This window comes from Beta vulgaris, chromosome 4 (assembly GCF_026745355.1).
Source record: "Beta vulgaris subsp. vulgaris cultivar EL10 chromosome 4, EL10.2, whole genome shotgun sequence".
Taxonomy (NCBI): Eukaryota; Viridiplantae; Streptophyta; class Magnoliopsida; order Caryophyllales; family Amaranthaceae; genus Beta; species Beta vulgaris.
Window position 1 is genome coordinate 62,552,562 of NC_079205.1, and position 17,342 is coordinate 62,569,903.

The 17,342-nt window shown below is 34.4% G+C and overlaps 1 protein-coding gene, 1 long non-coding RNA gene and 1 pseudogene across 4 annotated transcripts; 2 read left to right on the plus strand and 1 right to left on the minus strand.

Annotated features, from left to right (window-relative positions):
• Positions 1-6,089: 6,089 nt before the first annotated feature.
• On the plus strand, positions 6,090-6,551 carry LOC130589408 (uncharacterized). The gene is made up of 2 exons (XR_008969200.1): positions 6,090-6,194; positions 6,305-6,551. It is a non-coding gene; the product is annotated as an uncharacterized LOC130589408 (long non-coding RNA).
• Positions 6,552-8,188: 1,637 nt separating this feature from the next.
• On the plus strand, positions 8,189-10,651 carry LOC125497093 (xanthine dehydrogenase 2-like; annotated as a pseudogene).
• On the minus strand, positions 10,599-16,574 carry LOC104890075 (uncharacterized). 3 transcript variants are annotated; one of them, XM_010675439.4, is made up of 7 exons: positions 16,320-16,574; positions 14,098-14,184; positions 13,438-13,555; positions 12,063-12,164; positions 11,931-11,984; positions 11,449-11,492; positions 10,599-11,220 (listed from the first exon to the last, which is right to left on the minus strand). In XM_010675439.4, the coding sequence occupies exons 2-7, from the start codon at positions 14,182-14,184 to the stop codon at positions 11,152-11,154; spliced, it is 474 nt and encodes a 157-aa protein (XP_010673741.2). In that variant the 5' UTR covers positions 16,320-16,574; the 3' UTR covers positions 10,599-11,151. The 3 variants fall into 3 exon arrangements, with proteins under 3 accessions (XP_010673741.2, XP_010673738.2, XP_010673739.2); XM_010675436.4 differs by having other exon boundaries at positions 12,063-12,167; positions 16,320-16,562; XM_010675437.4 differs by lacking the exon at positions 16,320-16,574 and adding an exon at positions 14,784-14,828 and having other exon boundaries at positions 12,063-12,167.
• Between the last annotated feature and the right edge of the window lie 768 nt (positions 16,575-17,342).

A 17,342-nucleotide genomic window follows, 5' to 3' on the forward strand; every position in this document is an offset into this window, starting at 1 on the left:
GCGGTCGATCACTTCGCTCATGCCAAACGCCGGCCCTGCGCATCACACGTCATGTGTGTGTCTCAAACTCTCAACTCAAGTTATGTTGATCAGCGAGCAGGGGGGTTGGGCTGTGAGAACAACGAGCAGGGGGGTTGCGTGGCAGTCGTGATCTGCGCCGGTGGAGGCAACGACGAGGCGGAGGTCGACGCCGGCGGCAGCTGCGTGGATGCAGTGTTTGAAGCGAAAGCATGGGTGTAATACCATGTACAAATGTGGAGAATAAATGTGTTAACCTAATATGGTTAACCTGACATTCAATATAGATAAGATTTACAATACATGCCTATGACTAGAAAAGCTATTCTATCCTTTTCATACAATGTTATCTAATACCAAGCCAACAATACAATTTGGTGAATTCTTATAGGCCGGAGAAGAATATCAAGACTACACCATAATGCTCTAGAATATGACAATTGAATGGTGGGCATCACAAAGAGATTAAAACAGACTAAACATCTCACACAATTAATTTCCGAGTACTTATACATCATCAAATATTTATACTTCTCAATACACAATCGAAGGTTATTTTTGAGGAGCATGTTATGCATTGGGTATAGAGAAGGGGTAATATAGGTAGTACATTTTTTAAGTTATAAAAGTTATCGTAAACTCGTATTCGATAAAAAAAACTTAAGATGCACTAAAGAATAATTTACAACTATAGTGTGTCTATGCTCATATGATAATAGTCACATTTAAACTCATTAAATTCAATCGATAATAGTGAAATTTAAACTCGTTCAGTCGATAATAGTCACATCTAAACTCGTTCATTCGATAATAGTCACATTTAAACTCGTTAATTCGATAATAATGACATCCAAACTCGTTCATTCGGTAGTAGTCACTTTTAAATTGATATAGAAGAATTGTGATAAATGAAAAAAAAAACATACAAAAGGTTATTTATAAGCATTAATAAATATATAATACCATGGAATGTTGGTTGAATATTTTTGTATTAGTCTAGCTAAATAATCCATACATATATAACATATATAAAGTGAATATCATAGTCATGTATTTCACGACTTAACATACCATATTTCGTTTCGGTTATATTGGAATAAAGTGAATAAAGTAATGTAGTAATATTTATGCGATTATTTTTTATATTTATTTATGTATCTTATTATAAATGTTCAAAATAAGTAAGAACATAATATATATGATTGAATGATGTTCTAATATGATTCAATTAATGATGGATACAATTTCACCCCATTCTGATATGAGTTATGATAGGAAATTGTATGGTTGTTACGGATATGCATTCACTACAAAAAAAAGTCCATTTAGAGACGGACAAAATCCGTCCCTAAATAGGTCAAATCCGTCGCTATATAGGCTTAGAGACGGATTTAGAGACGGATATTGTCCCTCTCTAAAACCCTTGTCGCTAATTCGAGTTAGAGACGGATTTTAAAAACCCGTCTCTAAAGTTTAGAGACGGATTTTTGAAATCCGTCTCTAAGCTTAGAGACGGATTTTAAAAATCCGTCTCTAAGCTTAGAGGCGGATTTTAAAAATCCGTCTCTAAGCTTAGAGACGGATTTCGAAAATCCGTCTCTAAATTCGCTGAAAATATAAAAAATATATAAACGAAATTACAACACGATAGTTCCTAATATTATCATGATTATATTTAATCACCTATTATTACCTACCTAGTTCAAGTTGATCTCATTACCATTTAGGAATATCCCTTAAGTAAACCCGGTTCAGCTCTACAAGGGAAAGGATAAGAAGACTCCACAGTCGCAAGATCGCTGTTCGAAGGAATCGAACTTGTAACTCAAAGAAACGAGAAGAAGCTCCAACAACTACACCATATACAACTTGTATACTTCTCTACATAATATTGGTAATATGAGAAGAAATATTAGAGACGGATTCAAAAATCCGTCCCTAATTTAGAGACGGATTTTCAAATCCGTCCCTAAATTAGAGACGGATTTTAAAACCCGTCTCTAAATTAGAGACGGATTTCTAAGATCCGTCTCTAACTTAGAGACGGATTTTTAAAATCCGTCCCTAAATTAAAGAAGCGCAATAAAATATTCATATTTGAATTTAGAAACGGATTTTTAGAATCCGTCTCTAAATTTAGAGACGGATTCTAAAATCCGTCCTAAATTAGAGACGGATTTTGAAAATCCGTCTCAAATTAAATACGTGCAATAAAATATCGTATGTAAATTTAGAGACGGATTTTTTAAATCCGTCTCTAACTTTAGAGACGGATTTTTTAAATCCGTCTCTAACTTTAGAGACGGATTTTTAAATCCGTCTCTAACTTTAGGGACGGATTATCAATATCCGTCGATAATCCGTCCCTAAGTTAGAGACGAATTTTCAAAATCCGTCTCTAAATTTATTTCAAGACGGATTTTTAAAATCCGTCTCTAACTTTAGGGACGGATTTTTGAAATCTATCCCTAAAGTAGAGACCGATTTAAAAATCCGTCTCTAATTTAGGAACGGATTTAAAAATCCGTCTCTAATTTAGAGACGGATTTAAAAAATCTGTCTCTAAATAAATTTAGAGACGGATTATCAATATTCCGTCTCTAAATTAGAAAGGGATATATATCCGTCTCAAAAAATCCGTCGCTATATAAGCTTTTTTTTGTAGTGATTAGTTACCTTTACAACGACATGAAACACTTCCTATCAACTAATTGTTACGTATTAGCAACTAATTGTTACTTATTACCAAGGATGTCTTGGCCTAGTGGTTAAGATTGAGCAACTGTGAACGATAGGTCACAGGTTCGAATCTCTCCTCCCATTCTTTGTAATTTGTACCGCCTTCGTGGCTCATATGGATCAAAAAATAAAATTGTTACTTATTAGCTACTAATTGTTACGTATTAGCAGCTAATTATTACTTGTTAGCTACTAATTGTTACTTATTAGTAATTAATTGTTAATTCTTATTTTTCATATGAGTTTAATATGAGTGATATGAGTTAAAATACTTAAGGTGTTACTTATTAGTTACCTTAAATCACAATATTATCATATCACAAGTTGATGGAATCATATCAAAAAGTTGTTGAATTTTGTCACATATTGAGTGAATCATATCTTATATTTAGTGAATCATATCACAAATTGAGGGATCCTTTTTTAAAAAAAAAATATTTAGTGAACTACAAGTTTACTAAATGTATCATATCAATATCAAGTTCAGCTCAGTTTAGTTTACTTTAGTTTAATTTAGTTCAGTTAAATTTCTCTCAATCCAAAAAACGGAATATATATATCTAAATAAATATTACGAACTTACTTTTTTTTACAAGAAACTAAACTAAGGGCCTGTTTTCCCCAGCTTATTTTCAGTTCAGTTCAGTTCAGTTCAGTTCAATCAGTTCAGATCAGTTCAGTTCAGTTCAGCTCCATTCTTTTATAACCATTTTGTTAAATATTATTATTATGTTGGTTAATATTTATTTTACTAATTACTCTTATTATTATTATTATTTAAATATATATCATTACTATTTAAGTATTATTATTATTATTATTGTTGTTGTTGTTGTTTCTATATATTATTATGTTTATTATAGCTTTACTCATTATTATTACTATTATTATTAGGAGGAACATGGTTTAGGTCTAAGCACAAATAAACCCACTTTTTTTTAGCCCATAAACCAATCAAATCGCGTCAAGATGGTTTATGATGTAATTTTGCGGTCCAACCCAATCATTATTTTTATTACTAAATATTTTTATATTATTAAATTTAATTATTAAAATAGTAATATTAATTTACTTATTAGATATTATTGTTTATATATCATCATCAAGTATTAATATATTAATACAAATAGTATAAAATAATATTATTAATTATCATTATTATCATTAATTATTATTATTATTAATTTATTGATTATTAATATTATTATTTATAACTATCATTTAAAATATCCAATATATTATTATTATTCATTATTATTACTTATCATTATAATTATTATTTAATATTCATATTATAATTGTTTAAAATATTATTTATATATTTATTACATTCAGTTTATTTCAGTTTAATTTAATTTAATTCAATTCAGTTCAGTTCAGTTCAGTTTAGTTCAGCTCTGATAAGTTCAGTTCAGATCAGTTCAGCTGTTTTATGCTGAAGAGAACAGACCCTAAAACATAGTGAATTACTATGATTATTATGAATTATTTAACAATTACAAAAAAATAACAAAAAAAAGAAAAGAAAAGAAGGCAAATTTCCTTAAGTTTCCACGGCAAACCCACACCCACCGCCCATCATCTTCTCTCTCCTTCTTCTACAATAAGCTTGGAGCCATTGTTGCCCATAACCTAAACTTCATCTCTCTGCAAATTACAGATCACAGATTACAAATTATAGATTAGAGATTATAGATTACGGGTTATTCATATTCATCCACTCAAATTTACCTTTCGAGAAAGAAATTGAAGAATTTCCTGGACAATTCCATTAAATCCAAGGTTATTTAAGCTAATTACACAGTTATGCTTTAATATTTTAATATTTTCTGTAACTATTTGGATACGAATTCAACAAAATCCATACTTTAGGCTGTTTATATGGTTGAAGTAATAAAGCTGAGGTTTTAGATTGATTTCTTAGGGTAAAATTCAATAAAGTTTGCAACTTTTAATCTATTTAGCAAATTGTGTGTTTCTTTGCTTGTAGATATTTATTACTTGAGTAATTATCTACATTAATTTGCCGAATTGTGGAAGCTTGTTTAGTTCTGTTTTGCGAATCATAATTTTTCACATATGGATTGTCTGAATAAACAAGAAAGATGGATGTCAAAATGTAAGGCTATTAGTCGTAGTAAATTGCCTGAGCTACCAGATGAAATTTGGATTCAGATTATGTTGAAACTGCCTATTAAGTCTCTTCATATATGCAAATGTGTATCCAAGACATGGCACTCGCATGTCTTGCACATTTTCGACACCCAGAAGGGATTAGAGCTTCCTCCTTGTGGCATTTTATTCGAAATTATGCGTACTCCTGGTGATTTTGGTTATGATAATGAGAATGATGTAAAGCGAGAGTTCGATTTGGGTTATTTATCCCTTGGTGACTACAAGATTACAAAGTGGTCAAAGGATGATCAAACCGAAAGTGCTACCCTAGAGATGACTGACCATCAAAATACCCATGGAGATTATCATAATGGTAATGCTAGTGGATTGTTGCTGGGTAACTTAACTATAAAATTTGGCGGCTGGATCTCAAATGCCAAAAAATACAGGTTATGGAACATGCACCGTGGCTTGATGCTTAGCATCGTCGATTCTCATAATTATAATGTATACAATCCTGCCACCAATGAAGTTTTTGTCCTACCTAAGTCTCCTTCTCAACTTTCCAGATATCAACCCACTGAGCTAGCAACCATCATTAATTTTTCAGATTGTCTCTTTTCTACTGAATGTAATTTAGTGTCATTAGTTTTTCCAAGGACACAAGAACAGAGAAAAGCATGGTATTGGTTGAGATTTATTCTTCTAACAAGCATCAATGGTCTGCGTCAGAGTTCCCGCTTGAAAGGAAGTCTATTTAGAAAGATGGAATGTGTCTGGTGCTGTGTTTCTGGATAGCACCTTATATTTCATGACGAACAAGAGACATGTTGTGGCAGTTCAATTCCATTCGAGGGACGAAGTAAGCCTTTACTCTATACGCCTGCCTTTGTATCAAAAGGGGCTTTGTTGAATCACAATTGGATGTCTCTCAAGGATGTCTTTATCTTTCCAACCGTAAGTTTCCGAACCTATGGATTTGGAAACACGATGGAAGATCAACAGATTCTGATCCTTGGATCCCGCAGCTTATATTCAAGAAATCGGGTACTTCTGTATGCCAACCACTTGTTGAGAAATTTTTTCGTCAAGTTGCGAGAGAACATATTTTCCATATATCATAATCATCCGTCTGAGGAACCGGTTGTTTTCATTGACGTGGAATCATCCATCTTTGCATTCCATCTTTTTAATGGTACTGTGAAAAGATTGCTGAGCTTCTAAGGAAGATATTCTTTTGGTGGGTACTGCCTTCATATATTCTCCATGCTTTGCCTCATTGAAGCGTCTAAAGCCAACAAATCCAGATCGTTGTGATCAATGTACGAGATATGTATTCTCTTATGGTTTCGCACATTGCTAACTCCGGTTGATTATATCTGTGTTAATGATGACTTTATATTTTCTTACGTGGGATCTTTGCCTTGTGCAGCTAGTTGACCGAGGATCTTGTCTGATACTTCTGAAGAGGACAACAAAGGCAACTGAAGAAGACTGATGCATGAGTATTCCTGATATAGCATTCTAGACTTGCTGGTCCAAACTATTTTGAAGGCGCACCTTCATTTTTATGAAGACATTGAATTATCATCTAATTATACTATATTTGTTTGAACTTTTTTGATATTATGCATTTTTATATATCCAAGACCCGTTGAGATTGGACTCTGTTAATGTAATATGGTGAATATGTGATTTTTTTTTCCTTCACAATTGATTGGCCTGGAGAGTGCTTTTCTTGGACCAACAGTCTTGTTCTTAATGTCTAATCATAGGCATTCCATGAAGAGTTTGAAACTTGAAAGTGATGCTCATCCTTATTCTTGAATGTTGCCTAGTATCTGTTTCTTCTTTGGTTGCTGATATGCTTTTGCGCTGTTACAACCATCTTTCCTTCTCTTGTTTCTTGGATTAGTTTTTACCCATTTAGTTCTCGTGATTGGTTCATGGTTTACATCAATTTTATTGTTTGGTTACTATTCTTTATGGACTACCTAATTATCATGCTACCTAATTTTTTTTGACATATCCTGTCTAACAAAGACATTCTACTAGATATTTGGACTGCTTCACAAACAACATTGGTATGAATTTAAGATGCCAAACCTACGCACAAATTAAAGATGCTTGGGATTTTAGGAAGGCAGAGCTGACTGGCTTGCCCTTTGAGATAATGCTGATAAAATGAGTGAGTTATTTTTGGGAAGTGTGCAAAAAAAAAACTGTCAGTCAGGTTATATAACCTTTGCTACCATGATACAAGAAAAAAATGCCAAGGGGATGGCTGAAGCTGCAGAAAAAATCGAGGCAAAGATGCTGTCCATGCAAAACTGCTGAGGTCTGTCCTTACTTTTATGTTTTAGTCATTTTGGGTCATGTCATACATTGTATGGTATATCCTTCTGACATAAGTTTTATGAACTCAGATTCCCTGTGATTTAAACTCAACCTCAGCTGCTCGGTGCTATTGTATGTTCTCTGGTAACTACCTTGGGGTAATGCTCACCTGTTTTTCTTTTTTCTTTGGCATAGCTGATAGTAACATTTATGAACACTTTGTTAATACTTGAGAACCATTTTTGAGCCAAGGATTTCCAGTTCAAACTACAACTGTTGGAAAAGGCTTAGGCATCTGTGTATGTTGTTCCCACTTAATCACTGATCTAGCTTTCTTGACTTTCCCTGAAATTTCAGTACCAATTGGTGGCTTATTAATAATCCTTTTCTGCCTACATATTTCAGAGGATAAAGTTTTACTACTTGTACTTATTACATGTGTTAGATTAAGAAGGCGAGCTACAGAAAATTCCTTATGAGATTGACTTGAAACCCTAATTGGGAATGAACAAAGTCTGTGCTCTTTGCCTCGCAGCATAGGTTTAGGGTTGTTCAGCTGTTTAGCTTGTGCTCTCTAATATAAGAGTTTCTTGTGGAGAAGTTGCTTTTGGAGTGTTACTCTCAACTGATTTTGATCTACACTAGTGGTGTCATTGTTGGAGGTCTTGAAGCACTATGTAGTTCTTGTGCTCCACACCTGAAATTGTTGGTGCTGTCATGTTATTGCGGAACAATAGTTCCCTGATCTTGCTGCTTCCACTCTCTCTCATTGGACTATAACTCATGTTCTCCGATAGTGTAGCTGTAGCTGATATTATGGTTAAACTCGAGAATAAGCATGGGAATGCTCCTTATATTTGTTAGAATATTTTGAAGCACAAGGTGTGCAAGGTGTTAACATGCTAGAGAAACTGGCGTTTAATTTAGCAGACATAGGAACAAGACTCGGGAATCCTACAGTTCCAATGGATACTGGGTAATTCTGTCTTGTGTCATGGTGAGTTAACCCTATTATTTCTGGTTTCTTACGATTATCTGGATCAATTATAATACAGGCTCTGGATGAGTAGCTAGAAGATGAACTGCTCTTCATCCTGGGTTCTACTTTTGGTGAAGATGAACAGTATGATATATTTAAATGGCAGCCAAGCTATACTGTGTGTGTTCTATATTCATTGAGAACATACGTTAAAGTAAGCTGGTTGTTTATCCCCTTTATTCTTTTGCGATAGTGGGAACTGGGAATTTGTTTTGGGGGGGGGGGGGGAGGGAAGTCAAACTTTATGCTCCCAAGCATAAGTTGTAGTTTTTGTTTTTCTTCTTTCTGGATTTTTCCTTTTGATGTTTCACAATCAAGTGCATATATCTTCCTCTCAAATTTTAACGTAAAGCAGAACGGTTTGATTAATCATCAGTCCCTATTAATTAACTTATGTTATCTTTGAAGGAATTGTTAGCAAGCTCACATGGCTCACAGTGTGGATTTTGTACTCCTGGATTTGTCATGTCCATGTATGCTTTACTAAGGTCTAGTCAAACTCCTCCAATTGAGCAGCAAATTGAAGGCTGGCAGGGAACTTGTGTCGCTGCACAGGTTATAGGCCAATTATCGATGCCTTTAGAGTTTTTGCTAAAACTGATGACATGATATACACAGTTGGTAACTCGGCAAGCCAACAAGGCAACGAGTTTATTTGTCCTTCAACTGGTAAACCCTGCTCATGTGGTCAAAAGTCTGATGGGAACACTGGCGATATGAAGGAAAGCGGGGCTTGCAGTGAAAGGTACAAAACAGCTTTCTTACAGTGATGTTGATGTAGCAAATACAATGATCGAGAGCTTATTTTTCCTCCTGAACTATTGCTAAGGAGATCTTCTTTTTTGAGTTTGAGTGGATTTAATGGACTTAAGTGGTACAGACCTTTGTCACTTCAACTTCTCCTTGAGTCAAAATCCAAATATCCAGATGCAAGGTTGGTGATTGGTAACACTGAGGTTGGAATTGAAATGAGGTTGAAGAGAATGCAGTATAAAGCTCTTGTATCAGTTGCACAGGTACCTGAGTTAAATATTTTAAATGTGAAAGATGATGGATTGGACATAGGAGCTGCTGTGCGAATGTCTGAGCTTCTAAGTGTTTTGAGGGGAGTTTCTGTAGAGCGTGCTACTCATGAAATATCAACCTGTACTGCTTTCGTTGAGCAAATAAAGTGGTTTGCTGGAACTCAGATTAGAAATGTTGCATCTGTAGGTGGGAATATATGCACTGCTAGTCCTATATCAGATTTGAATCCTCTTTGGATGGCAGCTGGAGCAAAGTTTCAAATCATTGATAGCAAGGGAAACATTAGAACAGTGTTGGCAGAAGATTTTTTCCTTGGTTATCGCAATAGCTTCGTTAAACTTGAGATGAGCTCTATTCATCGTCCCAAAAATACTTAAAATCGTCAAAAAAAAGTTGAAATTACATCTCTAGTCTTTTCCTTCCTTTTCCCTAAACCACCACCACCTACGTATACGAAATTCTACTACAGAGTAAGCTTATGGTTCTTTTGTGCTTTCCATCAGTAATGATTAGCTATGTGATCCCCCTTCTGGCATATAGGCTGAATCAAAATATAGATGATGAACAACTGTAATTTTCCTTCTTTTACCTATGTTGCAGTGAATTATCACAGAATCTGACATATTCTCATCCTAACAGAAAATGCACTCGCAATTGGTAGATTTAAGTGGTATGTTTTCTTCATTAAGTTTCCCTTCTCTATTTTTATCACAAACTAACAAAGGCCTCTAATACCAAGTTTGGAGGACAGTTTAAAGTAGTGACACTTGCTTACTTTAAACTTGTTACCTTTGCTAATTGCTTTCCAAATTACAGAAATGATAATTGTGCTTAATGTATTACTTTTTATACACTTTTTTATAACAGACGTGAGAACTAGAGAGTGTGATGAGTTATTGAAAATTTCCTGCATTGCTATAAGATCAGTAACATATATAAAGTTGAAAACTGGAGATCGAGGAGGTAAAGAGGTTGTCAAAGTTCTCGAGATCATATTTATATTAAATAATAATATAGGCTCTTGATCGTAATTTTTAATTCTTGTATGCAGGAAATAAAGGCATATGTCAGACATCCTAAAAAATGAAAATTGATTATAATTCTTGTATGCCATTTATTTTATGTCTTTTAGTTAGTCCAATCTATGGTGCATCTATCCTAAATTAACAAGAACACATTCATAACATCCAAACCATTCTTGGATGCCATTTATTGAATCTTGGTTTTCTTACCAGGCACATACGATACACCAATTGGCTATGAAAAATTTCGAGAACCTATGGACACACACTACACAGTGATGATAATGAACCAGAACCCAAAGTTGTAAGGAGGGGAAGACTGCCAACGAAGAATTCAATTCAAAGAGACCAACAGGCAACAGGTAGACCTCCACTAGAGAGGGGCTACCTCTGACTTTCCTGAACAACTGCTGGTGGAACTACAAATCCATCTACAACAGTAACAACTTTTACTTCTGTGTGTTTTAGTTATGAAGAAAGTTTTGTTGCGTTTATACAGCTCAAAATAGTAACAGCAACTACAACAGTAACAACGTTTACTTCTACATCTAGAATTCTGAAAGTGATATAAGGTCTACAACTTGTGTTACCTTCCTTTTTCATGTTACCTTATAGATCATTATTCAAGTAAGACTGAAATAGGACACACAGTGATGATAATGAAATGGAATCCTCAGCCCGAACTAACGGACGAAGAATCTTCAGCCTCGTCTGATGTGGCATACACAGCGTCCCCATTCGCTCCAGCTTCTCGATTGAGCATTTTAATGTATCCTTTCTTCCTCAGCTTCTCCTTGGCCAGTCGCCTCAGCTTCTTCTCCTTTTTCTCCTGAGCAATCTGTTCATCTTCCTCCTCTACATCCTCATCTTCTTGTTCGTCATCTTCACCTTCTTTCTCTTTCTTGCCTTTTTGTCTTCATTACTCTACGCATTTGAAAGAATCAAGATGTACTTATCAATTAGTACAACACAAGAAGGGGATTTAACAGCAGTAAATTATCAGTGCGCACTTGACTTTTGAACTTCTAAAGCTCAGATATCTTAAACTAAGAATACCTATAAACTATAAGCAGAACAAAATTGATTTTTCTGAGCTGTCTGCAGCTTTTCCAAAGGATGATATAGACAAAGTAACAGTCTTTAGAAACTTACTTGAAGCTTCTCCAGATCCTCCAGGAAATCCAGCTTTTCAAGGTCTGCCACAGAAAAATCACAATTACCAACATATATAGATCTGATAAAATGGGACTGATAACTGGAAACCACACAGGTCTATATCAGCTGGAACAATACGCCTTAGCAAATGACGACCAAATAATTCGTGCAGTGGATATGGCTAGGCATGGGCTGATGCAAGTAAGCAACGCTACACCTTGGCAACACGCAATACATGTTACCCCCGTACCTCCATCTTGAATTTTTCATCCGTCTTGTTCAGAAGAGGGAGGAGATCAACCGATTAACAGTCTTAAGTCTCTTAACACAGCAGATAAAAATGTGAAACAAAGTATCGAAGAGGCCCCAACTATTGAGAAACGAACAGCACAAGACCCTTTCCATAGTGGCATATTGCAAAACCAGGAGGTTAGCACCTTTTAAAACATCCTTGGTGATAGTGAAAGAGAATAAAGTACCTCTTTCTGGATTCCATTGCACTTTCTTCTCCCTGCATGTTGTGCGGCTTGTGCCTGTAAAGTAACTTGTCAACCAACCTTGAGAGTAATAAACTAAGTTATTTTCCTTTTCAACAAAAGGTGTTCACTAACCTTCAAGAAGTTCTTCAGGAAAATAGCCATGTTCAAGTTTTATATAGTCAGTAAGTTTAGCCTTGGCCTTATCAGAGTACCTCTCAATATCCACCGTATCTTCTTCTGAGATGACAACCCACAAAGTAATTACGATTCTTCATCCAACAAATAGGCATAAATGCACAATCAAATTTAAATCAAGCTTTTGTAATTGTGATCCCTTTTATTTCAAAAGATGAAAGGTTTTCTCATCTAAAAGCATTAACCAAATGACAAAACCTCACATTGAAACCCGACTAACTAGTTGCCTCAAAAGTGATCACAATGTTTACATCACATGAGGATCAACCATGTACTGCACTGTAGAATAGCAAGGATTAATGATATATTGTTCGAATGGAAGTCCTGATAGATGGATGAGATTAAATACTACTGCTTAGATTAAGGATTATTGAGGGTTAATTTTGATGACACTGAAGCTTCAACAACTGATTGTGTGCATGAATGAGTAATGACTACCAACTATCACGACATTGGACGACAAAAGGAAGATATACAAACACAGAAAACCAGGTAAACTTATCTACAACTTGGCCTTGAAAGACACAGCAACCACAAACATGGTCAAACAAGGCGGGACTTCCTAAAATTCTTGGATTAATCCACTCATCCAAAGCTAACAATTTACTCGTTCAATTATAGCAACAAGCTAAGTTGGAATTAATTATCTGAATTCATTTACATCATTCATATGTACAAACAGCTTAAAAACTCCTTAAAGATGACGCTGAAGCCTAGAAGGTGTCCTAATGTAAAATAAATTGAACACCATTAATACTTCCATCAATTATAATCACTCTTAATATATCTGCACTAGATGACTGAACAGACCAAAACTAGTCCATTTTAGCAATCATCATGGATTCTTCAAAGTGTATATGGACTATAAAGGGGGAAAACAATGTTCTCTAAAATTCTTGTATTTAACACTGATGTCTTATCATGTATGTGAGCAAGAAGCAACTATCATATTAAGTGATATTTGAAATTGTGACCATCTTTTGGAATGAAAGGAGTAAAAGATACAAAGTTTCAGTCAATGATTTTAACTTTTTATCTACCTTAAACCCCCAATAGCTCTCAAGAGACATAATACACAAATGAAAAGAGAGCAAAGAGGGAGGATAGGAATTATGCCTGTTAACAGCAGAAGTGAAATTATCTAAATCCCCATCATAGTGTTTTGTGGTCTTATATATGTTTTCAGGTTATAGTACTTAAGTCAAAATGTGCAGATACATACTCTCAGACGCTTCGATCTCATTGAAGTTGTACACTTTAAAATTAGAAACACAAGCACCAAAGAAAAAAAATGCAGCAAACTAATTACTACCTGAGGCTGTTTCTCCAAGGTTGTAGGGTGAGGTGCGATAGAAATTCCGCAACCTATGATTATGTACTGCTAATTCCTTCTCTTCAGGAACGTTGTTTCTATCAGGTAGCTCAATATCCTGTAACCCAAAAGACCAAGCACATCATCTATCAAAAGGCTCCGGTGAGTAATATATGTTGAGAGATATCAAACATTCTAACAGAACATATTAATGTTAGAAACAAGGGGGATAGAGAAAAAGATATCAACACAGGTAAATAAGTCAAACAACTGACTAGCACAAAAAAAATGCTTCTCTCGGCAGCACCCCCTCCCAACACACACGTACAGAAAACTTAGGGGTACGTAGAATGTAGTCACGCGCATAATGAGCTTAACCAAAACCAGCAAGTTCTTTCAACCATTTAAAGCTATATGACTATACGCACACGAGTTAAAATCTTATGTGAGCCATTTCTGTCGAGCAAATTCACATTACTAATTACACAAAGAGAGGGCAGTTTCAAGAAGGTTACAGCGGGCTTAAGTGATTAAATTTTTAAAGAAAAAGATTCTGCCTTTCTGCAAAGAAAGCACCCGGCAGAAGTGATATCCATGAAAATCAAGATTCTGTTGTGTCAAAAGAGACAGAAAGATAATAAATCAGGTCAATTGACTCACAGGATAAAGTACGAAAGGCTCTTGCTTTGCAAACTTGTAGTCACTTCCACCGAAACCTCTTCCACGACCTCGACCTCTAAATGCCATCTATCAAAGAAAAAAGCCGGGAACTATTAGGTTTTTTAAAAATAAATACAATCTCTACAAAGAGATGAAACCAATTAATTAACGAGATAGCAAAATGGAAGCAAAAAGGCTAAACAGATCGATAAAATACACACTAGAATCAGAGAAAAATTGAGAACGAGAGAAAAGTTGCAAATTGCAATAAGGGGGAGGGGGTTATACACTTATACTATGTCAAGAAATCATATAAACCATTTTGATGGCCGCATTAAAGCTGTGAGATTGGAAAAACAGGCCACTATAATACAACTACAAGCAAAAAAATTCAAAAAGCAAAAATCAAACACTTCTAATAATAACAATTCATGAAGCAGAGAATTTGGGCTCTAAACTAGAGAAGCGAAGAATTGAAAAGGCACAGATGAATAAAAATCCTAATTTGAGTCCTTAGTTTCAGAAACGAATTCATAAACCGCTAGTCAATTTGAATAATAAAAAAAAAAAACAGCAAACAATTCATGAAGCAGATTAATTGGGTTCCTATAGCGATTGAAACAAGTGAAAAACAATAGATAATTATACAAGCAAAAAATTCAAAAACAATGTTGGCAAATTCACACCAGCAACTAACATTCAGGCTTCCATGCTTTCAAGAACCTGAGCTTCTAATGGTGGATAAGAGAGAAAATATAGTTTGAGTGTCTGTAGAATGAACAATTTCTGTAGACGTAAAAGGGCACAAAATTGAGTGGTGACCACTAGTGAGGAGGAAAGAGGGGAAGAAGCGTAAACCAAAGGCCGTTACTCATTTACTGTACAAGAAAATAAAAACTTGAAAAACACTGTTCATGAAGTAGAGGCTTTAAAAGTGTAAAAACTTAATGATCATCGACCAATTGAACACAAAAATGAATTTTTGATAAAATGATAACCGCCACCATCAATTCTGAATAGGTTAGATATCCTTGATCAAGAAACAGAATTGCATTAGATGTCATGATATTCAAACCAAAACCATTACTTCTCATTTCCTCATAAGCTAGCACCACAAACATTACATGGATGTAACACTTATGAGATCCTACTGACAATATCTAATATAATTCAAAATACTTTAAGCCAACAAAATCAATTTAAAGTACAATCCACATTATAGGAAAATTACTTCCAATCATATTTTCACAAGTTAGGAATGCATTAGATCATGATTTTCAAATTAAAATTATCACTCTCTTGTTTTCTCATCACATAGCATCACAAAGATTTTCGTTCACAAAACACAAATACGCATAACGAAAGCATACGAATTAATCGAGCCTTGATAAAAATCAACAAACTATATCGTAAACAATCCTTTTTCTCCCTTTTCACTCTATTCATAGTCCATAAACACAAATTGGTAAAAAATTTGATAGGGGCTATAATAGTTTATAATCAACTAAGATGACAGGTCATTCATCCCTGATTTCCAGCCACAACAGTAAGTGAGTACGTTTGAGCCAGGAAAGGGAGGATGCATATTACGAATTAAAAGTTCGGATCCTATCAAACTAATACTTTGCGTATAAAAACTTTGTCCTCACATACGACTAGCAATGAAAATTCGTTTTCGCATATGATAGTTCAGAATCAAAGTTCTAACTATTATAAAGCACAACTGTAACTAATTTTGTTCAATTCGAGCTTCCGAATTGATTATAGACAATAAACACACTTATCCTTCAATAAGCACTGAACTGGAACGTAAATTGCTGATATGAAAGCAAAACTAGCATTCAAGATCACATTGACAAGCAGCGAAAATGAAAATTTCTGCACCAAAATTGCAGAACTTCTCTTCATTATATAACTCCTTTAATTGATGATCACTAGCATTCAGATCACATTGACAAGCAAAACGAATGATCATGCTACTCAAATTTGAACTTACTCAAATTGAAAACAATGCTGACATGAAATTTGTGACAATCATATAAAAACTAGACCTCAACTTAGAAAATTTTCGTCAACTTTTGACAATCGAGGAAATTTAATCAAATAATAATAAAGCGTCGTTCATAAACCTAAATTAATTGCGGTAAATCAAAACAAGTAGTTCGAGTAATCAAAACAAAAGTTAATACGATCTCATAAATCAACTAATCTATCAATTATACCTCTGTTATGTTGTGAAGCTGAATTTCACTGCTGCGTCAGAGAAAGAGAATCTAGAGAGAGAAAGGTTTTAGGAATTGAATGAATTATTACAAGGAAAGAGAGAGAGGGTTTATTTATACAATAGGTTGTTAAGCATCATAACAACCTCTAACTAACTATATGCTGATGTGGCAATCTAATATTTCAATTTCCCAACTTGTGAAGAAGCATAGTGAACTGTGGAGAAGGAAGTATTTTGGAAAAACATCAGCTAATTGTTGTTGGGTAGGGAGATAAGTGAGCTGAATCAGTCCTTCAAGGACTTTTTCGCCGGTAAAGTGGCAATCAATCTCTTCGACATAAAACAACTAAACTGAACTGATTATAACTGAACTGAATTGAACGAATCAGACTAAGGACTTGTTCTCCCCAGTTTATTTTCAGTTCAGTTCAGTTTAGTTCAGTTCGGTTCGGTTGAGCTCAACTGTTGACAATACTTTTACTCTCACATATCACTATTCACTTCAGTTCAGTTCAATTCAGCTGTTTTATGCCGAAGAGAACATACCCTAATTGCAATTGAATTGAATTGAATTGAACTGAAATGAATTAAATTGTAACTTACAGAAGTGATAATTGGAGCTTAACTGAATTGAACTGAACTAAATTGATTGCAACTGAACTGGACTGAACTAAACTAAACTAAACTGAAAATAAGTTGGGGGAGAGGAGACCCTAAGGTTTATGTTCTTATTAAAATAAAATTTGAGCGAAAATATTAAGTTTCGCAAAAATCTACTCTAAGCATCAACAAAAATAAATTCAGTAAAAATAAGTTCTGATTCAATTTTTAACTTGTTTTGAATGGCAAGTCCAAATGAGAAATGATTCTTAAATTATTATTTTTTTGTAATTTTTTCATTCCATTAGTTCATTAAGGGTAATTTAGTACTCCTTCCAAATGAGGACACCTCTTCCTCCCCTTCCTTATATAATAGAGATTTAAATATTGCTTTAACATTTTAGCATTGATCATGTGTTTT

Bases quoted from the DNA above. Each gene is read 5' to 3' on its own strand.
- LOC104890075 (XM_010675436.4), bottom strand. From the start codon at position 14,184: ATGGCATTTAGAGGTCGAGGTCGTGGAAGAGGTTTCGGTGGAAGTGAC. The intron at 13,556-14,097 runs GTGAGTCAATTG...TTTGGGTTACAG, and splicing joins AGCCTTTCGTACTTTATCCT to GATATTGAGCTACCTGATAG. The intron at 11,985-12,062 runs GTTAGTGAACAC...GTTACTTTACAG, and splicing joins TCCTGAAGAACTTCTTGAAG to GCACAAGCCGCACAACATGC.